General features: G+C 30.5%; 2 protein-coding genes across 2 annotated transcripts; one reads left to right on the plus strand and one right to left on the minus strand.

The window, feature by feature from the left end:
- Window positions 1-459: 459 nt before the first annotated feature.
- Elp3 (elongator complex protein 3) lies at window positions 460-11,323 on the plus strand. The gene is made up of 10 exons (XM_014426231.2): window positions 460-630; window positions 2,143-2,387; window positions 3,522-3,725; window positions 3,969-4,123; window positions 4,555-4,843; window positions 6,361-6,578; window positions 6,652-6,784; window positions 7,697-7,824; window positions 7,891-8,072; window positions 11,109-11,323. Exons 1-10 carry the CDS (start codon window positions 612-614, stop codon window positions 11,216-11,218), a joined length of 1,683 nt encoding a protein of 560 aa, XP_014281717.1. The 5' UTR covers window positions 460-611; the 3' UTR covers window positions 11,219-11,323.
- Window positions 11,324-11,332: 9 nt separating this feature from the next.
- Window positions 11,333-21,838, minus strand: LOC106684259 (secretion-regulating guanine nucleotide exchange factor). The gene is made up of 6 exons (XM_014426233.3): window positions 21,685-21,838; window positions 21,221-21,601; window positions 19,814-19,985; window positions 16,354-16,578; window positions 14,352-14,498; window positions 11,333-11,511 (listed from the first exon to the last, which is right to left on the minus strand). Exons 1-6 carry the CDS (start codon window positions 21,700-21,702, stop codon window positions 11,333-11,335), a joined length of 1,122 nt encoding a protein of 373 aa, XP_014281719.1. The 5' UTR covers window positions 21,703-21,838.
- Window positions 21,839-23,350: the final 1,512 nt, after the last annotated feature.

Consider the following 23,350-nt stretch of genomic DNA (forward strand, 5'->3'; position numbering starts at 1 on the left):
TTACAGGAAGAGCCACTGTTGAAATAAAGGTGTAGCCAGAAAGAAGCTTATCACGTTAGTAAGCAAAAATAATAGACGGAATTTGATGAAATTCATATTAAACCCATTTTCTATAACCCCCAACGTTGGAGGTAATAGAAAATACTTAATTTTATAAAAACTAAAAAATTTTAGGGTCACAAAATAAAATATAAAACAGGACTTCATAATTTAAAAAAAAATAGTGGCTTGTGAAGCCGCTATCTTCTGATTAGCTAACAGGTTTTCCACACTATAGACCTCAATTTTTAATCTCCATTCCGGAGATAAATGGAAAACTGATATTTTTTTACTTACTGTATTTTCTAATTCAACCTAAAGAAATTAATTATAATAATTTCAATTTCTGTTTGGAGTGAAATACAGATTTTACTCTTTGTAATTTAGAAGGTAACTAAAAACCTTAGTCCAAAACTATAACCTTCCATGTTATGGTTTTAACAGTATGGATGCTCTAATAAATTATTTTACATTTTTAGTATCTTGATTGCTACAGTTGATTCCTTCAAGTTAACGTTTGCTTACTTTTTTTAATTAAAGGTGTATTGAGAAGTATTTTAAAATAGTTTACAATGGTGAAGAATAATACAGGTAAGTTCCTAGTTTTGTCCATTTTTCACACCAATTGTTTGCATTAAATTCTTGTACTTTATTTAATTAACATTACTCAGATGAAGCACATACTTCAATGCTTAAGTGCCTCGGGGGTGGGTTGTGAGAAGGTCAGGCGTTACTTATTTTCTAAGGACTTACTGTTTTATTATTTACTTTTCTTGATGTTTGAGTATTACTTGAGGTTAATGCACCATAAAAGTATCTCAAAATGCACTTTAAAGTAGTAAAGATTTTAATTGAGGAAAAGATAGTCAGCAAAGATTTAATTTGGTCTATGATCAACTATTAACACCTCATTATAATTTTTAAACATTTTCTTGGAGAGACCTCCCTTTATTCCAAATCGGTTACGGGGATGCTCTGATGATTTCTACGGTTTTCCACCACCATTCTAAACCACTGATTTACATTATACCTATAGCCTGCATGGAATAAAGAGTATTGTTATATGAAATAACAGTGTTATATGTAAATTATCAAACTGATCTAAATGATTTTTTAGTCAGAAGTTTTTGTAGAAATTCCAGTTATTATGAAATTTCATTATAGTTGTTGTTAATGTCTAATATAATGATGAGCATGCACAAGAAATGTTCAATATTAGCTATCAGAGCTCCCTCCTTAGCACATCATCCGAGGCACCTCACTACAGAGGACTGCTATCTAGGAAGAACTCGAATTCCTCTCTGTCCCGGAGTTCATAGGTCGACGGCACTCAAATTGTTTGATGTGCTGAAGCCAACCCACTCTTCCATGAGATTTGGGAGGTTACAAGGCAATGGTCCTTGATCAACATCCTTACAATTACCATACAGTTACTATCAAAAAAATTTAACATTGCATTTTAATAAAAAAAAAATTATACTTTTACTTACAGATAATTTAATGTTTAACTACATTAAATTGTTTACATATCATCCACATATGTAACATTTATATGTATGTTGATAACTTTTTCTTGACTGTTGTAGATATATATTATTTTGAGTCTTGAGGATTAGTCAATAGTACAACTTTATTTAGGTGAAGTTTGGCAACTTTGTTAGTTGCATAATCATGCCCTACTATAAAAAAAAGAGATAAAAAACCGTCGCCTAAATAAAGTTGTATTATTGACTGATTCTCAAGACCCTCAAAAATATATATATCTACTTCACTAATTTATAACCATTTACAAAATTTAATATGTTTTCAGATTAAGCCAAATTTATTAGTTATTGTTATTATTTTTTCCTGACCTTACTATCAATTTGTGGACATTATTATATATATTTGTATTTGTTATAATGAATAAAGAGAGTATGAAGCAAAACAAAAAATTAATGTTTTAGTATTTATAGTTTGTAAATTTTAAAATACGAGTGCTCAGTTTGCTGGAGAGGATAGGGCATATTTGGAATCATTTATTATTATAAATCTTTGAAATAATTATAGAATTTTTTCTTGTGTGATGTTTATTTACTATGAATTTATTGTTGGTTGTTTTAGAATACTCAAAGCTAAGTAAGGAAGAGCGAATGGTAATAACTATTGCCGAAATTATAAAAGAGTTGCTACAAGCTGACAGGGATGAAAAGGATGTCAATTTGAATCGTTTGAAAACTAAGATTTCTTCAAAATATGGTCTGGAAACGTCCCCACGATTAGTAGATATCATTGCTGCAGTTCCTGTGGAATCTAGAAAAATTTTATATCCAAAATTGAAAGCTAAGCCTATTCGAACAGCCAGTGGGGTAAGTTGTTCATTTTCTCAATTTTTTAAAATATTGATTTGGTTGTTATACCAACTTAATTAGGTTTTGGTTGTGATATTTTCAAACATGTTTTACTCTGTACAAATAATATTGCACTGAACATGTTTGATTCCTTAGTATAATTTTGTAAATTAAGCTAACTAAATATTAATTAATTGTAATAATGGTAAGAAAGAATTTGATTGTTTTTAATTCATTTATCTTTGAATATTTTAATATCTTATTCTAGGCTGCTTTACTTGAACTATTTCTCTGTAAATAGCTGTGTTGGTAAGATCTTAGTCTTCCCCTCTGTATTCTTCTGACTTTTGGTCTCCCATGTTTTGTATTGCTTTTTTCTATTATATTCATGATTGGATAAATTGTTTTCAGCTATATATCCTACCGATATTAATTTCTTTGCATTTATCATATCAGGTATTGAATTTCAAGTTTCTTTTGGTTCCTCATTTCTGGTCTTATTCATATATTTTTATGATCTTTTCTCAAGCCACACTATTAACCTGTGACTTACTTATCTGGAGGACAGATCTTTAAAATTTCTCAATTCTTTTTTTAAGTCTATAGTTACTAATACTAGTCCATATTTAAGTAATAACGCAAATGGCTTAAACAGAAAAAGTTTCATGTAAAATTAAGATTAATTATAAATATGACAAAATTATATGAATTTAATTAAGAAGAAGACTAGAAAAAAGGTAATGTTATCCTAAGATAAGGGATCTTGTAACGTTGAGGAAAAATGAATAAATAATAAAGACAGTAAAGAGAAAGAATGCATTTCAAAAGTATTAATGTATTAATTAAGATATAAATAATCAGGTTTTGTGTGGATTTGAATTATATATATTATGAACTTAATTTGAAAACCTTATTATATTGTAAAACATATGTTGTTATGAGATTTTGGAATTAGTGTCGCAATATTTAAAAAAGATTTTCTCAAGCTTTAATATTTTTCACTGCTAATATTAAAGATTAGATTGTATGTTGCCTAATAAATATGTTTTTAAACTAGTATTTATCATTTTATTTTTGTCATGTAAAAAAGTTCTTTGTCTTTATGATTTGTTGATTGTAACAAAAGATAATATATGTTGTATGTTTTAATAGATTGCAGTTGTCGCAGTTATGTGTAAACCTCATAGATGTCCCCATATAAATATGACTGGTAACATCTGTGTTTATTGTCCTGGAGGACCAGATTCTGATTTTGAGTACTCTACGCAGTCTTATACTGGCTATGAACCTACATCTATGAGAGCTATTAGGGCAAGATATAATCCCTATGTACAAACAAGAAACAGAATAGAACAGGTTGTTATATATTTTTTAATTTATTTTTAATTTTTCTCATTTACTTTATTATTTCACTTAGTTAAATTTGATATTGACCAATTGCCATTTATACATTTCTTTGTTGTAAGTATTAATTATTTTGGGTTATGATTCTTTTAGTGATGTGTTCATATTATTAACTAATAATATAATTTTATCTTTAAGTTGTAAATCAACTATTTGATTATAATTTATGATTAATAATTAAATTGTTTATTGCAGTTGAAGCAGCTTGGACACAGTATAGATAAGGTTGAATTCATAGTAATGGGAGGTACATTTATGTGCCTTCCAGAAGATTACAGAGACTATTTCATTAGAAATTTACATGATGCACTCTCTGGGTACACCAGCCACAGTGTAGAAGAAGCAGTTAAGTTAGTTACAATCTTTTATTTAATTAATAAATTTTATTCAATTGTTAATTTTCTTTTATTATTGAATTTTAGGCTTTGTTGACATAGGGTTCCTCAAATACCAATATGTGCCATATTTTATTTTAGCTATATTTGCAGTTCTTTATGTTTTGAATATAAATATTATTACATTATAAACGGTAATTACATTGGTTAAACATAAAAATATATAATCACTCATCTTTTTTTTTTTTTTTTTGTGGATTAGCAGTGTACCTTTTGTAATCATTATTTCTTTTAATGTTTAAGTCTAGTGTTTTACTTATTATTTTGGGTTTAAATGATGAATATTTCTCAATTTAATTTCTGCGTGGAAATAATTTGGTAACCCTGTCATTTAATATTGATTTTCATTACCAGTATTTTAGTTACATATCTATTATTTTTTTTAGATTCTCTGAAAAAAGCAAAGTAAAATGTATTGGTATAACAATTGAGACCAGACCAGACTATTGCCTGAAGAGGCATTTATCTGACATGCTAAACTATGGATGTACTAGATTGGAAATCGGTGTTCAATCTGTTTATGAAGATGTCGCACGTGATACAAACAGAGGCCATACTGTTAAAGCAGTTTGCGAAAGTTTTAATCTGGCGAAAGATTGTGGATTCAAAGTTGTTGCTCATATGATGCCTGATTTACCCAACATAGATTTGGAAAGAGATATGGAGCAGTTCATTGTTAGTAAATAGAAATAATTTTCAACTTACTCATTTTTTTTCAAAAATTGTAATTAAAGTATTTCTGTTAAACATTGTTCTTTGATCATTAGGATAATTCATACATTTTTATTAATGTTGGTTTTCTTAGTTTGAAAAAGAATTTATAGTAATTATACTTATAAAAATATTATTTCTATAATTACTGTCAATTTATAATCGAAGCAAACGATTATGAAACAGCATCACTTGTTTGACTTATGTTATATTAAAATGAAATTGCTATAAAAGTGTCATTTTTTTTTCATAGGATAATGAGATTCAGGTATGAATCCATTGTAGGGAGGTGGCAACTCTATTGTCCGGTCATTGTCCTGCCAATTGTGAATGGCTCTCCAGGGTGGGCGACCAGTACACTGACACACAGATTTACACCACTTACAGCACACTATATAAACCAAAACTAAAGACTAAAGCACCACAGTACATAGTCTAGAGGTTCCCTCTCCAAATAGCCATCCCGAATGTGGAAGTGAGTTAGCATGCTCTGAAGAGGTTGTCCCTCCACCTGTCTTGGGATTAATAGCCTTATTACCTCCTCCCCTTAAACCATCATATCACCTAAACTGCAACTCAGGAGATCCTTACTATCTAAGAGTTGTAGAGCCATGTTAAGTTAAAAAAATTGAATTAATATTGTTTTGTTTTTTATGTATATTTCTAACTAGAGTTCCAAATGGTTATTGAACTTTTTTAGAAAGTTTCAGTTTTCCTGTCAACAAGAACTTTAACAATTAAGTTTTAATATAAATTAAAATTTTAATAAAAGGAACCTTTAGATAAAAATTGCTGAAAGACTTATATCAAAAGAACTTTTTGAAAAAATTCTCTTAATATAAGTTTTTTCCAAAACCTTTTTGACTATAGAAGTTCTAACTAGAACATTTTAAATATAGTTTCTTACATAAAAGTTTTCAGCTACTTTATCGTACACCATACTTTCACTTAATGTTATTGAGAAGAAACCTCCAAAGGCAGTAGTATTGTTGAAAAAATTTGAATTTGTGCTCATTAACACATCTACCCACGCCAACACTCCCACACATCGTTATAACTTTTATTACATTTCTTGCTAAAATATTCGTTAATAGTAAATTTTTATATTACTGAAATTATCTATCAAAGTCCTGAACAATAAGTTAAAAATTACAGCTTTAACAATAAAAATTTCAAAAGAACTTTTACAATAAAAATTCTAATGTAAAAGTTCTCATAAGAACTTAATAATAGAAGTTTAACTAATAAGTTCTTTTATATTAAAAAAAAAGTTATAAGTTAAAACAACACATTTAAAAATTAAAAGTGCATTTATCTTGGAACTCAGTTTTTATCTATTGATTTTTTTTATTGGATTTTCATCCCTGTTGACTCCAATATGTTTAATTCATAAATACTATAGTTGTTGTCCAGTTTTTTATTTTGTTTATTTCATTAAGTTATTTAGTTCAATGATGAATTAATTATTCATAAAATTTCAGGAATTCTTTGAAAACCCTGCATTTAGAGCAGATGGCTTGAAAATATATCCCACCTTAGTCATTCGTGGCACTGGCTTGTATGAATTATGGAAAACTGGTCGATATAAAAGCTATCCTCCAAATACACTAGTAGATCTGATTGCCAAAATTCTTGCATTAGTACCTCCATGGACAAGAGTTTACAGAGTGCAAAGAGATATACCAATGCCACTTGTCAGGTGACTTTAAAATGAATGCAATTTTACTTTACCTTTTTCTATTTACTAACATTTAGAAATTTAAAATTTTTAGTTCTGGAGTGGAGCATGGTAATTTACGTGAACTAGCTCTTGCTCGGATGAAAGATCTTGGATTAGAATGTAGAGATGTAAGGACAAGAGAAGTTGGAATCCAAGAAATTCATCATAAAGTGAGACCCCATGAGGTTGGTATTCGTATCTGAGTTTCATATCTATTCATTAATATTTTTTCAAACTAAAATAAAACTGTACATATTACTTTATAGTTATACATTGAAACCCCTAAATCATTTGGTGTGAAAAACATTGATTTTTTTTAAAATGACTATTTTATTGTTTTTTAATTATGTATAAAACAAAACAAAAAGAAAATCCATCAAATAACAATATAGATTCTGTTTAAATATAAATGTACAAAAGATGATTGAAGTCCTAAATAAAAAATTTGAATTTATAGAAGCATAATTATCTTTTAATAATCTGATTAGTATTTCTAAAATGTTGGTCACCTTACACCAAATTTGAAAATTGTGTTGTAGTGTAACAATTAAAAAACAAATAAAAGATTGGTTTTATATTACAATTACTTAGAAGTTGTTATAATTATAGATTACAATTACTAACAAGTTTCTGATTAGTCAATCCCTGAAAATTGTCTTCACTATACTTAAATTTTTGCAAAACTGGAGGCTCTTGTAATCAATAACTTTGCGGAGCTGTTAGTTATTCTGAATAATATTGTAATGTTGAAAAATGACTCACTGTTGAGCAATTCCAAAATCAGTTAAGAAAATTTTGAATGACTTCGAAAATTCTTAAAACTTGAAATTGAAGTGAACAACAAACCAACTACAAGCAGCACATTGTATATTTGCAAGAGTTATTGTAATAATTTCAAATTTAAATCCTACGTCCCATACCTCTTTCATTCAATAAGTGTGAGTTACAAATTAAACAATATGGTATGTAACAAAAAAAAAAATTAAATTTCTTTATACTTCTTTGCATTTTTATGTTCACAAATATAAATGTGACAACTGTTCTTCACTGCCAAATTTTTGTCCCTCATCTTCTAATTTGTGTGCTTTACTTTTAAGATTGAACTAATACGCAGAGATTATACAGCTAATGGTGGATGGGAAACATTTTTATCATATGAAGATCCTGAACAAGACATTCTAGTTGGTCTTTTAAGGCTTCGTAAATGTTCTGAAGACACATTTAGGTAAATATTTATTATGAGTAAACCCGTTGATATCTTGTATTCTTTTTGACAATATAACTTTTCTAGGCCTGAATTAAAAGGAAATATTTCAATTGTCCGTGAACTGCATGTATACGGGAGTGTGGTACCAGTCAGTTCTAGGGACCCAACAAAGTTTCAACATCAGGGTTTCGGTATGCTTTTAATGGAAGAAGCAGAACGAATCGCGAGAGAGGAACACAAATCATCAAAAATTGCCGTTATATCAGGTATTATTGTCATAATCATAATATTAATGTGATAAAAGGAAGATGGTTGGAGTGCGGTCAAAATAACTCAAATAGAAAATATACTATTTATTTAATTAATAAATTATTCAAGTAGTTAGAATCAGTCAATCATTTAGGTACAATGAAAAGAAGTATTAATTGCTATTCTTGAGTTGTATACGTTTTCCTGTTACACATCCATTTCATTTCAGTACGAATGTAAGAAACCAAGGATTTGATCGCTTTAATGTAATTATAATCAACATATGTAATTATTATCAAATCAGTTTCTAATAGATCTGCTTGTTTCTTTTTACCAGTACATTTTCTATCTATTAAACTCAAAATGCAATTTTGTATTTATTCATATGAAGACAATCTTATGCTACAATTAAGATTGTAATAAAATTTAGATTATGTGCGAAATTTAGAATAGACCAAACTTTAATATTTACATATTGTAATAATATAAAAATTATTAAAATAAAATAAATTGAAATTTGATATTTTTAACTTAAATTCTGATATCTAAAAGATAGCTTGGGTTCAAATTAAAAACTTTAATATTAAATAGATAATAGAATTTTATAATATAACAGACTCTTTTCTCAGGGCGAGTTTCTAGGCAATCAGAAACAGACACTTTTACTATTAACACTTAATTAAATTAATATCTCTTTTACACATGTATTTAAATTTAGGTATAACAAAGCTAACCAATTTCATAGACTCTTCTTTTCATGATTTCCTCAATTAACTAACACTGACTGCTGACAATCTCTCAGTAAGCAAACACTAACAAAACAAAGTATTGGTCCTCTTACAGTTTTTTAGTTACTTCTCATCCATCGAAGTGTGTTGTGAGGCGATCCAAACAAAGACTCCCTTTTCTTCTTGGGTGACTCTTGGTTGTCCTCTTTTTTCAAGATGTCCACCCTTACTGAACAGAAATTGATGAGGACCTCCTCATCCTGGAAATATCATTTCCCAATCGCGCCCAAACAACCAATGCTTGCCAAATACCAAAACCTGTCTCGATGTTGCATGTAAACATCGATTGTCGCACAACAGTTAGGGATTTTTGCAAATGATTTACTTTCTGAATATTATTCTTTAGCTAGCACTATTTCTTGACTTCTATTTCTTCGTAAATTTACTGTATTTTCAATTATGATGGGAAGAGTTTAAAATAGTTTTTATGAAATTTGAATCTGCTCAACATGGCCTTGATTCAACACTTTTTGAAGGATACGTACCGCCATCTTGGTTTTGTTTTGAATCACAAATGGACAATGAAAATTGGTTAGCTTGCTTTTTGGTTCAACAAAACAAATGAACAATATTAAAATGATACATAAAATATAACTTATTAAAAACCCTTTATACATCAAAATATACTATTTACTCAAAAAGAGCATATTACAATATACAGAAGTTGCTTCAAAACTCCTCTAGAAAACAAAACTAGTTTGGTTTTAACTGAGGAATCATCAAACATAATTTCGTGAATTGGTCTAAAAGGTTTACTAAAGTAAAACTGGTTGATATTAATCATTTTGAATTTTTAAAATTGCATTTCAAAAAAATTTTGGACAAATAATTGTAATACTAATATTAATGTTATTACTACTAAATGACTGACCGCAGTGTTATGTGGTGCTATACTATTTGATGTCGGGTCTTTCTTTTCTCCACCAAGTTCTGTCAAATGTGTCTAGTGTTACTGCCATCAAATTTCTGACCCTTAGGATCTTGAGAGGATCATTTGCTACCCTTAGCCCATCCAACGTTGGTCTTCCATGCCTCATAGGATAAAGGGGTCCATATTAGCCATCCTATTTTCATGACCTACAGTAAATCTATTTCTTGAAAGAGGTCTTGATTAGATAGTATCCTCTGATCATGGTGTGTTCCTTGTTTAGTTAAATGATACTTAGTTTCTTTCTTTGAGGGTAGAGAGGCCTGTATTGATATGTCATCAATCATTGATACTTTAACTTAAATTTGATAAAATAAGTGCCAAATTAACCAGCTACATAAAGCTTCATTGTGTTATAAACTGCATGAAGGATGCAGATTTTTTTTCACATCACATCGATCGCTGGTCATTAATAATTTTGCTCTGGTGACTCAAAATTAAGGCTATTTTATTAGTAATTATCACCATGTTTATTATCTTCAATTTTTTTAACACCTGTTGATACCACTTTCTGATAATGTGAATATCATTTTTAGATATAAATTTCAATTAAGCTATTAGGGGTGTCAACAATTAGATCTTCAAAATGGTGTTTTCCTTATCATTGACTCAGAGTGTTAATGACAGGGTATTTTATAAAAACTTGTTTATTTACAAATGCATTAATTTTTTTCATTTGTAATAGAATAATCCCTTTACTTAAAAAAACAACGAAAGAATTCTCTGTAGAAGGATTAACAGGAAAAAATTACAGGTCACATTGAGAACAGTAAATTTCTTCAGAAATGGATACTTCATTTCTTATGAAAATATATCATGACTTCATCAAGTTATTATCAAAATAAATCTTGTTATTAATAAATCATCTTTTCATGCCAACTCCTAGACTGATCTAAGAAATGAAGATAAATTTAATGTTAGTAATTATGGTTAGTAATAAATGGTTCTCCATTAAATGTATTACATAACCTATTACTAACATGGCAAAGGTTTTTTTTTTGTTGTAAAAATGAAAACAAATTTTTGGTAAATATTTATTGCACAAAAAAAAATATATATATATACAAACTATATACAATGCAATTATACAATATAAACAAGAAATTATATTACTCAAGAGAGTTTTTATATACATTATACCTTAAAATGGATTAGACTTAAGAAACACAAAGAATCCATAAGATCTTAAAATATATTAACTGTTCAATGAATCATTTCCATGTCAAAAAAGGTTAAAATGAGTTATTCAACTGTAACTAGTTTAAATACATCTGAATCCCAATATTTTTACATATTGTCTTTATAAAACGTTTACAATTATTTTTTTTTATTTTCAGGTGTTGGGACCAGAAATTATTACAGAAAAATTGGATATGAATTGGATGGTCCTTATATGTCAAAAATATTAAATGTTGAAAATGACAAATTACAATCTCAAACAGGATAAATAATAAAAATGTTTTTAATTTTATATCTTTGGGTTTGATTCAACAACATCCATTAAATGAAATTTAAGGAAATATGTAAATAAAAAAATGTACAGATTACAGTATTTTTTTTTTTATTTTTGATGTGTCTGTTTTTCCGCAATAACAAAGTTATGCCCAACTGCTGCAGTAAAAAAATTAACTTTTTGGAACCCTTCAAAATGCAACCTAGTAGGCTTCAAGACATCATCGTTTTTTCCATTTCCACAACTTCCATGTTCATTCCATCCCCATGAGTAAAGCTTTCCATGTACTGTGATAAAAAACAAAACATTATAATATTTTACTTCATTGTTGAATGTCATGAAAAATATTTATGTTTATAAACATAAAATATTTTTTTAAATTCATTTTTAAACTGTTCTTTAGCTGATTTCGATTATCATTACATAATGATAAAGCACCAACCTGGTACTAAAATAAAATAATAAGATTTTTTTTTAAAAAATTTTATTTAATATTGTTTTGACCCTTAATGCCTGTGAACTGAAATTGGGTACCCTATGCATAATAGTTCAAAAATGTATTTTTCTAAAGATAGTAGCTCTAACACGGTTCTAATTATTGTGATGAAACTTGCCTAAAATGTTCTCGTTATAGTTCTTAACTTCTCATATAGAATAAATTCCTGAGAAAAAACAGGAATAAATAATTAATTACAGAATTTTTTCAATACCTTAATTAAAAGGTTAATAAAGAAGAAAAGAGAAGTACAAATAAAAATTACATCTTCATTCAATTATACATATGGTATTTAAATTTTATTTATGAAATTTTTTTTTTGTTTACTTCTGTATTTTTTTTTTTTCCTCATTTTCATCCTCAAAGAATTTCCCATGTAGTAATGATTTTTTAATTTACATTCCCCTCTTCAAAATAATCCAGAAAACATTCTGTGGTCTCTAAGCTTCATTGTGTTTATATATTTCCTTTTCAACATGAATACCGACCATTATTCAAATTTCCACCTTTATACAGAACATGTTTCATTGATCCCAACTTTTTTCATAACAATGTCAAATCATTTTTATATGATCTCTAAACAGTCGTGACAATGAGTAAGAAAGTTTTTAAATTAGTGAAAACAGGTGAAATGGAGTTAACTTAATAACTTCTTTTCATAAGAGTGATTAATTAAATTTTTAAGGTACACAACCTCATTATGGTAAACTAGATAAAACTTGATTTTTGCCTATCTTCTAATATATTAATCCTATAAAAATCTATTGCTTTGCTTCAATCATTAAAAATGAACATCAAAACCTCCTTAAATCTAAATATAAGTTGTACATCAGGCCATTTCTTGGATATGGAAGTAAAGTTACAATTACAGTGATCAAAAGTTCTCACAAGTTAGATCTTGTACAGAACACCACTTTAAGGGTAATCAAAAGTGCTCTAAAATCGGTCACAAACAGAAGCACAGACAGATTAAAACTATCTAAGTGCATTGAGATACAGGCATTATGGTTTTGGGAACAATATAGTAGGATATACAAGCAGCAATAGTTAGGATATCACCAATCTAAAAACAGATTCTAAACTCAAGTAATCCTGGTTGACCAAAAACTCTGAACAAAATAGAGCATATGCAAATAAGCATCACATCTGGAGAAGCCACACCTTTTGTGTCAATCCAGGACATTTTTCAACATCTACTTGAAGCCCAATATGATTTAAAATACTACAAACTAACAAAATATGCTTGATTAGGAACAGAACTGAGATAAAAGGCTCTTCCAACAATTCATGAAAATGGCTTCATATTTATATGTCCATTGCGCAGACAGGAGCTGCTTATTACTGAGACTGTTTCCAAATACTGCTTATAGAAACTGCAAGAACACCATTTAGTAATTAAGATAGGAAGATGGCAGTCATAGAAACAGCTGCTAAAGAACTTGAGAACTTATATCCATCATCCATACCATATTTCTTGTTGACTCCTTGTCCGCCTTTCAAAATATTTCCCACAACTCAAAAACAGATTGCAGGAAGAGGTTGAATAAATCGTTTCACTAAGGTTGGGACCTTAAGTTTCAATGGATCAATATCAATGGTAATGAGGTTATAGACAAACTAGCAAAACAGGAAACAACTTTTCATCAGTCATCATGTAAATGAGCTGAAATCTTTTAAGACACAATCAGCACAGCTACCAGAAATTGGAAAAAACAGCACCTCATGGGAAAGAAGTGGGAGAGCCTTGTGACTTGAGGCCCTAATGACGAGAATCTTTCCGGAGCAGCAAGTGTGGTCACCTTTAGAATGAAGTCATGACATTATTACCTCATTGACCATCTTCATTAGACAAGGGTTCTACAGATGCCTAGTCTGTAAACTGGTCACCACACTATGGATGCAGACCATCTCAGGCTCTTCCCAGAAATATGAAAGTCAAAGCACATCTCTATTTGTCAGAATGTTACTGAATGGATAAACAGCCAAGGGTGGCATTAGCTAGTAAGTAATAATCAATGAAAAAATAAATAATAGATGATTTTAACATTAAAGTAACAACAATTAAAATTCAAATGATGAAGAAAAGATGGTCAGGGATGTGGTTAGTAAAAAATATACAAATAAACCAAAACTTATTTATTTGTGCTGATGTTTTGACTTGAATTTCAGGGCTAAAAAAAACAAAAAAAATTCCAACTTTGTTTGTTTATTATTTTTATTTATTTGTTATGTTTCTCTAAGTGATAGTTTTTTTTTTTAGCCCTGATGGAGGCCTGAAATTCAGATCAAACGGTACAAACAAATAAGTTTTTGTTAATTTGTGTATTCTTTTCTGACTGCACCCTCGACCATCTTTTCATATTATCCTATGGTCAACTCTATCTACACCTCATTAAAAAATTCAAATGGTTTAAAAGGCAGTGAAGTAAAATGAACCTAAATAGTAATTTACTATAAATGATAAATTTTATTGAAAATCAGTCTCTAAAATGGTAAAATTTTATACAGTAAAATAATCATTAATGAGATGTTCCACTTCACCTATTAAAAAATCAAGTAAAATGCAAACGTATTTCTATTAAATTCATCAAAATCATTTCTAGCTGAAGTATACTTGTTTTATTTACATACCATTCATTCCTAAGCAGTGCTCTGAACCTACAGAAATCTTTTGAAAAGTGATCCCTTTAAGTTGTTTTGGCTGCCATCTACTTACAGTTGTCCCATCCCCTAATTGTCCAAAGTTATTCCTCCCAAAATTAACCAAAACACCTTCATCTGCAATAAACAAATTATTGGGTAGAGATAATATTCTGTCAAAACAAAAAATGCTAAACCTTAGTTTAGATAATTAAGCTGTACAGGTTATTATTTCTCCTTTATGAAAATACATTCAAGTAGACAAAGTAATGGAAAAATACTTTATAATCATTTAACATAATCTAAACAGAATTTATGATTAGCTTAAACTACTTTAGGATTGAAAATAAATATTTTACATGATCTTCTGGAGGCAAAGATGAGCTATATATACTTTGAAGGTGCTGCACCTTTGAAATAAAATTTAACTCATTAAAAGGGAAGAAGTTGGCAATAGTTTGACATTACATGTCCCTCTCATATCAGTATAAAGTGATAAGAGAAATTTGTGACTCAAGCTTGTTTGAAATTCGAGAACTGACCGAGAAACGATTTTAAAAATCCGATAAGTTATAAGCAAGCTTAAGCTAACAGTCAAAAAGGGATAGTAGAGGTAAAAGTTCAGTGATGTTTGTTGCAACATTGTTGGATTGAATCCAGCAAGATGTAAACTTTAATTCTTTCTTTTTGAAAATACCTGTTTTTTTAAATAAAAAAATTATGATTTTTATTTTGTGAAAAATTATGATAAATCAGCTTTTCTCATTGTACTACAGGTTTCATCACCAGCTTACAAGTGAAACACATTAACTCAAGAATTCCTAGTTTTGAGTCATTTGGTTTTTCTGGTCTAAAATGTTAAAAAGATGTAACTCCAAGGAATTTATTAACATCATCAAAATCTGCTTATAAAAAGTAAAATTATTATTTCCATAACATTAAAAAAAATATTACCAAATGTATCAAAACCTGAATTTTCAACTTGGTTTATTTCACTTGTAAACGTGAGGGGCAGGTGCCTCCCCCTAGATGTGCAAAAAAATATTAATTTAATAAAAATTAATTTTTTTTCAATCAAATCATTATAATAGCTAATAAAGAAATACCATAATTATATATAATTTCCTTAAAATTTTGGTTTCATTCACCTTTTCCTTGCTGAAATGTCACAACCTGAATGACCAAACCTTGCCCCCCCCATTACTTTTGATCCTGGGTATGCCCTTGCTTCTAAACCAACAATAATTGGTATATTCCTCAATTTGGTCCCTTTTCAATACTAAATTTTTCATATTCATACCAAGGCAACTTTTTGGATCAAAAATTTCATAACAATAGGTGATTAGGAATTGACAAATAGAACCAGTTACAAAATTTGGAAACCAAGGCGACCCCTTATTTTTCATTTATAAGGGGCCTTCTGGCCATATATCAAGATATGGTGGTTACTATATTACAAACACATAAAATTGTATTGTATTAAAAAGAATATTAGTTGCTTTTTCATCATCTACTACTTTATGTAAAAAACATAAAAGTAATTTGGACATTTAATAATACTTTCTGTTGAAATACAATACTTATTTTGATTGTTATGTAATTAAATCAAAAATTTTCATAAGAGTTACTAAAATAATGGTTCTGAAGTACTACCCTAACATGATGGGTAGAAGTGTACTCACTTATACAAAAAGTTTATATTATTGAGGGTTTTAAACAAACTATTATTGCTGTTTTATTGGATATAGAAGTTACATTACAGTAATAAACCTCCAATGGATCAGTTGAGGTCAGAATCTAGATTACCATAAATACAAATGAATCACTTAATTATGTTCAGTTATAATCAGTAACAATGATAAACCAGTTTAGTCATGGTATAAATGAGTACAGGCTATATTGGAGTAGTATTTCAGAACTACAGAATAGTACCTTTACTGTTTCCAAAACATCTATCTGTTAAAATTTTGTTATATATTCAAATTTATTTTACTTGTCATGAGATGTGTTGATGACCATCCACAGTGGATTTCTTGGATATTATAATCTTCATTCACAGGAATAAGTGTAGGTTTAGCCACTGTTTTACAATTGTCCGGATCAATTCCAATTTGACCCCATTTGTTGACTCCCCAACCATACAGTTCTCCATTTTCATTCATGGCAAATGAGTGATTAAAGCCACAAGCAATTAAGTCAATATTTTTTAAATCTTTAACTGATAAATTATACACAATATTAGTATTTTTATGAAATGTTTATAGAAGTATAGTCATTTTAAAATTAATATTAGTATGTTACTATAGAACTCTATAGTAATAGTCAACACTTTAGTGTTGACAGATTCATCAATAATAGATCCTCATTATAACAAAAACTGTGGAAGTTGATCACCCATGTTATAGCAAGGGTTAAAAATATGATTCATTAGAGGATAGGAAATAAGATAAATAATAACAACTTCCACTTACTAATTATATGAAAAAAAAAAAAGAGGAATAAGAATGAACTTATAACCTGTATAAGACTTATTTTTATACTAATCAGAGATTATCACATTCAAACTAGAATAAATGGTATAACCAGTACGATAACTCCTATTTAGAGTAATTAAGGTCATTGAAAAACTATAGCTCGGATAAAATGGAGATACTTCTCTAAACTATCGGTTCATTCCATCCAAACTGGTGTGCTTGATATGGGTTATAAAATACTAATTCTTATACACTTAATTATAAACTAGAAAGTTCCAGAATGTTTCATTGCTTAGGCAGTTGAAGCCAAAAGTTTTGCAATAAATATTATATGCTAATTAAAGGCTAAGGGAATGTGAAAGCTCAATGCTAATGCCACTATCCCTGTCTTCAACGACCAGCATTAAACCCAAAATGTCAAGGATTAACAAAATGCACCCACTTAAATATCAGTTTATGTTTCCGATAGTACAGGGCTCAACTGAAACTGAAAAAGATTATCTGCCCTGTTTCTCAAATAGATCAAGATTTGACTAGTCTACAGGGTGCAGGAGTCTTTATGGCATGGAACTAAGCTTCCTGTTAGGCAAGTATACAACTATTTTCCAGGCAATAGTACTTGTCTGCAGCCATTTGTCTGGAAGTCATTGGCTGTGAAAAGGGAGGTATTACCATCTATTCAAAGAGTCGCTCAACCCTTCAAGCCCTTGAGTCACCTAAAGTCATCTCTACATTGGTGAGAGAGAGAGCAAGCAGATATCAGAATCATTGGCATGCTTAAACAATCTTAATAATAATGTATTAAGCCGTCTTGGGATATGCCACACTCGATTATGTCGCTACTGCTGAAACGATCTCACTGTTAGGCACATTCTTACTGAATGTATTGCTCACAAATCACCGCTTCTCTTCAGATTTACAGGAGTAATGAGAAAAGACTCCACAACAATATAAAAACTTTTTAAAAATAATTAATATCTATGATCACATATAGTCTAACTCTAATTCCAGCATGTATAAATGGATGCATAATTTAATATAGTAATTTACTCACTACATCAATTCTAATTGTAACTTTATAAAATGTAAATTGTAATTGTAACTTTGTGAACATGTCAATTGTAATCAATCTACTTTGTAAATCCAGTGTAAATGGCTCTAGTAGTCGAAACACTTAAATAAATAATAAAAAAAAGAAGCTTAAGCTAAAGTGTGTCCCTGAATATAAGAGAACCACTGACAACTAAAGGAGTGGAAAAAATGTGCAGGGCTAGACAACCTATTAAACCCACGACTTCTAGAACTAGGTGCCTGCTAAGCCTAAATACTGAGCTGTAAAATAAGTTTGCAGCGTTTTTTACTGGTGATTTCAATAAAAATTTCAGATTTTTGTAAATATTTTTAATCAATTATGTATAACCCATTTTGACCAATTACATGTTGCTATCTTTCAGGTAATGTTTTAATTCTGTCCTCCCAGAAGTTCTCAAATTTTTGCCCAATGAACTCCTCTATGTGCATTTTGCAGTCCTTGAGCGAATTAAAGTGTTTCCCGTAAGGAGAGTTTTGAATGGACCAAAATAAGTGAAAATCTGTTGGGGCAAGGTCTGGTGAATAGGGCGGGCGGGGGATCACATCCTAGCCAAACTCCAATAATTTCTCCCAGGTCTCCAAAGACACGTGAGGACGGGCCTAATCGTGATGGAAAACTATGCCTTTGCAAGAAACATATCCTGTAGCCCCCAAATGTTTCCAGACACTTGCATGAGATATGTTAAGCGTTTCTGCGATATACCATGTTGTAGTGTGAGGGTTGTCCACAGACATTGGTCATAACCAATGCTTGAATTTGGTCATCAACAATTGAAGGATGACCTGAGCATTTTGCGTCTTTCAAGTCAAAATTTCCAGTTCTGAACCAAGCAAACCACTTATGGACAGTGCTTTCTCCTAAGGCATCATTGCCTTTCACACTGCAAATTTTGTTAACCGTCTGTGCAGCGGACTTTCCTTTTTGGAAATAAAAAATCATTAAATGACAAAATGGATTTTTCTCTTTCATTTTGAGCAAGCAAAATACCACTTAAAGATTAAGATAAATCTCAGTTGAAACTGATGCATAAAAGCACTTTAATTAATCCTTTTTTAGAATATGTAAACATTATTGACCAAGTAAATATGATTTTATAAACACAGAGAAAATTAAATTGAGAAACATTGTGAAATACTATGAACTTATTTTACAACCCAATAGAAATGAATTCTGATTACTAATAAGAGTACTTGCAGACTTTAAAGTCATTTAAACATCTATTAAGTTGTTTATGAAAAAAACCTTTCATTTTTGGGGACAGGCTTTGGAAACTGCTATATATTACTCAGCAGACTGTTACTGTATGCATCACTGAAGTATAGTTTTCTGGTAGAATTTCTTAATATGGTGCTTCCTCCATTTAGAGGCTATCTATTTCGAATTTGATTAGGAAATCAAAAAGGTTGTTCTTTCTAGGTTGTCAAAAAGGGTTGCTTTTGCTAGACTTGTTCACTCCATTTGTACCAGTACCCTTCAGATAATCACCAATGGGCTCAGCAGTAATTAAATTTTTCGAATTAATTTGTCGCCAACCTTTACAACTTTACTTACCCATTTAAACCAATATGGTGCTAGCACTTCAATTACACCGATAAGCTACAAGCTCCAAAATTTCAAATCCGCCGTCATCCCTTCTGACTCCAAGTTGCTAAGGTGAGACTTTAACAAGAAAAAATGTTTTCTTTTCTCTTGTTTATCTAGCAGTTTCTCAAATATAAGTTCATGATCTGAACTCTACTCTACCCCATAATAATATCTCGTATAAATATTGTTATACCATCTATGCTGTATCAAGATATGTTCAATCTGAATTTGTATTTGTGATATATTTGGAACATTATTGAAATTAACTATAAGAAAATTAAGGAATCAACAAATAGTTTTACCTTCACGAAAAGAATGATCAAGAATTGCTACTTTACGTCCAAGCTGGCCATATTTATAGTCACCAGATGATAATATTTTTCCATTATGTTGAAGTATAATACAATGCCTTACACCACATGCTACTTGGACCGCATCCTCTGATAACACAATTGGTTTTTCAGTGTTAACTAGCTGAAAGCAGTTATAAATAAATGTTCAATAAAATCCATAGCAATATTTTTGTTGAGAATGATTAACTAGTGAAAAATATATCTATAGCATCACATGATGACAACTCATTAACTTTAAGATACTAAGTTTTCATGGATAAAACTTTATCTATATATATATTGGAGAATTAGATTATCATTTTATATAGAATAAGAATAATCAATAATTTTCACCGATTTTAAAACTACACAGTGGTTTAACAAAATTTTCATTATGAACATAAAAATATTTTTTTTTTACAAATCTCTGCTGAAAAAGATCCAATAAAGGATTACTTTATTTCTTGAGCAACAAAAAGTTAATGACCAAGACCTACCTAAAAAGAAAATAGTTAAAAACAATACTTTATGATGGCTTTATTCACAAAACAGCTGTCAATTATGCTTGGTGGAGAGAAAATGCCTCAATGGTGTCTTTTACAGAGTAAGTTCGACAAAAAACACTAAACATTTTAAAACTAAATACCTAATGATTTAAAACAACAAATAATTGTAGGAAGATAGTTGTATAGACTGGCAGTCAATAAAGGTATGAAAATAGTAAAAGAAAACTATTGTTAACCAACGTTTTGCCCCACCTTGCGGAGCTGTCAGATTGAAACAAAGATGACAACCCTGTCAACTATCTTCTTCCAATATAACAAATAACTATATTTCGAAGAAGTTACATCACTCTGATATGGGTATTTTTATTACAAATAAATAATTAAAAGTTGATACAAGATCTGCACATAATTCTCTATTCCACTGGGCCTTGAATGTTTTCATCTCTTCTGATATTTTCAAACCCTCAACTACCTTTTTCATATTTGTATAGGCAGAAACAAAGTAAATATCATTATAAATTCCTGTTTCTGCATATTCACAAAAATAAATAGCTAGGCTTGATTTACTTTAATGTTAATTGAAATATAAACTTGAATTAACAACAATCTGGCTGTTTCATTGCAATTTTCCACAATAACCTAAAAAAAGATTAGTGAAAATGAACTAATTATTTCAGTATTAAAATCAATGAACTCCTTATACTTTCTGGACTCGATACGTGTACATAACATTTGCGAATTTTGTTTAAAATCAATATTTATTTGTAGTTATAAATTTCAGCCTACGAGATATTGTTAAACTTATTCTGCCAATAATATTATAAAATGGAAAAGATAAAAACTAAAAACACAAAACCATAATGCCACATACCTCATCCATTGGTCTGCCTAATTGGCTATAAACATTAGAGCCCCAACCAATACATAATCCCTCTTCTGTAATACCATAACATGAATCCCATGTTGAACATAGATCCAAAATGCAATAATCATCTAGTTCTTTAAGCCTGGTAACATCAGTTACCACACCCGAATCGTTAGAACCCAATTGTCCAATATTATTCCATCCAAGGCCATAAACTGAACCTTCTTCGGTTAAAATCAGGGTATGGCCACCACCACCCCATATCTTTTTTATTTTCTTTAAATCTGGATTTCCTGATTCGATGTATTTACTAAAGTCAACAATTTGTGGGACAGGAACTTCATCTGTCCTGTAACCCAGTCCAAGTTGTCCATAGGAATTGGCACCCTAAAGAAATAAGAATTACAATTTCTAAATGAACAGAAGAATTAATAACATAAAATTAAGAAGTGTAAAAACAGTAAACTTACCCAAGCTAATAAGGTCATAACTTCCAGTTTCTAAATTTAATATCCTCTGTTTGCTAACCCATAACAATCACACTCATTAAATACTACATAAATATAACCTCTCAGTTGACAGACATAATAAACCAAAGAGGTAGGAATCAGTTAAAATATTGTAGGAAGGAAAATCCCACCTTCCCACCATGTTAAGAATAGGTTGGTTGTCTGTGGATAACCCCCCTTTTGGCCAAGAGAGTTCACAGTCTTGGCAGCATAGAAAGTGGAGCCGCTTCGAATTCTTGCTAGATATTTGTAAATGCATTTTTGAGTCTGCCAACAGAGTAATGTAAATTTTACAAAATATTACAGTTGCGTGAATGTACTTCCGAAGAATAATGACGCAACGATAATTATATTATCATTATGTATGTTAATATTAATGGATTAATTGAGATTTAAAATCAAACATTTTAGATTTGTTTAGGTGGTGGATATTCTAGTCACGCAAACTATGAGCTAGCTAATGAACCTCCAACGCTTCTCGCCAGAGAGTCAACAGTACTCAGGTCTGTAATGATCATTTATTGATTTAATTGTAAATAGTTAAATGTTTTAAAGCATAAACTGTGTTAATATTATTATAATTGTAAATATATTATTTTAATTAATCCACGTAAACAAAAGAATGTACTGATTCACAGTAAAGTAATTTCTTACAGGCCTTGACTCTTACCAGCATTTGTATTCTTAACAGATTGATTACTCCAAGGCTACCAGTTTAATGGATCAATGGACCGCTATCAAACACTTGCCCCCCATTGATATCAGGAGGCTCGAAAAGTCGAATATGGACGGGAAGAAAACTCCCTCTGCCTAATTGTTGTCACGGTGTCCGTGCAGGTCACCTTAAAAGATATTGAGAAGGTAAGGCACGTCAATCGGTGCCTGTTGCAGCCCATAATTTTACCCAGCGAAAAGGAAATGACCCATCTCAATGTTATTGATGTTCGGCAGTTCGGGCACACCTAGATCTAGATACGCGGAGGCATCCGTGCGCATTGGTCAGAAGCACAGCATCGGTGCAGGTCCTAGGGTGACCCAAAGTGCTCCAACTGTGGGGAGGGGGATGAGGTGTCCTACCGTGGGTGCAAAACATGACAGAAGGTGGTGGAGCTTATGGAAGCATGGAAGGAGCAAAAGACAGCAGCCAATACGAAACCGAGACATGCTGACGTTCATGTCCGATATAATCAAGGAAATCAAGGGACAAACAACGTCACCATGAATTCATTTTGGGTCCTCAACAATAACTGCTGAGGCCTTGCTACAATATTCGAAGAGGTAGAAGCAAGGGCTACTACCATATCTCAGGATGAATAACGTAGCCCCCGATGACCTTCACCACCTACACGGTTGTGTTCTCATAGCCGTCCACCATAGAACCCGTTGGAAGAAGATGCCGCCACCTCTGAACATCCAGGACGGACTGATAAGTCATTTCACTGATCAAGTGCTGATTCACCTACCTATCACATCACGGGAATCTACCGGCGTCCTAGAGGGTTTTTTTTTTTTTTTTAAACCGGCCAAGAAGCACCGCGGCCTCAGAGGGCCTATTGTACGCCGTCCCTCCTCTGCTCAAAACAGGCCAATTGCCTCTGCAAATCTGTATACTGTATAGGGATCCACA

The sequence above is a fragment of the Halyomorpha halys genome, unplaced genomic scaffold, assembly GCF_000696795.3.
Source record: "Halyomorpha halys isolate HHAL.00 unplaced genomic scaffold, Hhal_1.1 Scaffold560.1, whole genome shotgun sequence".
Lineage (NCBI taxonomy): Eukaryota > Metazoa > Arthropoda > Insecta > Hemiptera > Pentatomidae > Halyomorpha > Halyomorpha halys.

Bases quoted from the DNA above. Each gene is read 5' to 3' on its own strand.
- Elp3 (XM_014426231.2), top strand. The intron at 2,388-3,521 runs GTAAGTTGTTCA...ATGTTTTAATAG, and splicing joins CTATTCGAACAGCCAGTGGG to ATTGCAGTTGTCGCAGTTAT. The intron at 8,073-11,108 runs GTATTATTGTCA...TTTTATTTTCAG, and splicing joins AAAAATTGCCGTTATATCAG to GTGTTGGGACCAGAAATTAT.
- LOC106684259 (XM_014426233.3), bottom strand. The intron at 14,499-16,353 runs GTAAAATAAATT...TGTTTATTGCAG, and splicing joins ATCAACACATCTCATGACAA to ATGAAGGTGTTTTGGTTAAT. The intron at 11,512-14,351 runs GTATGTAAATAA...TTTTTATCACAG, and splicing joins GCACTGCTTAGGAATGAATG to TACATGGAAAGCTTTACTCA.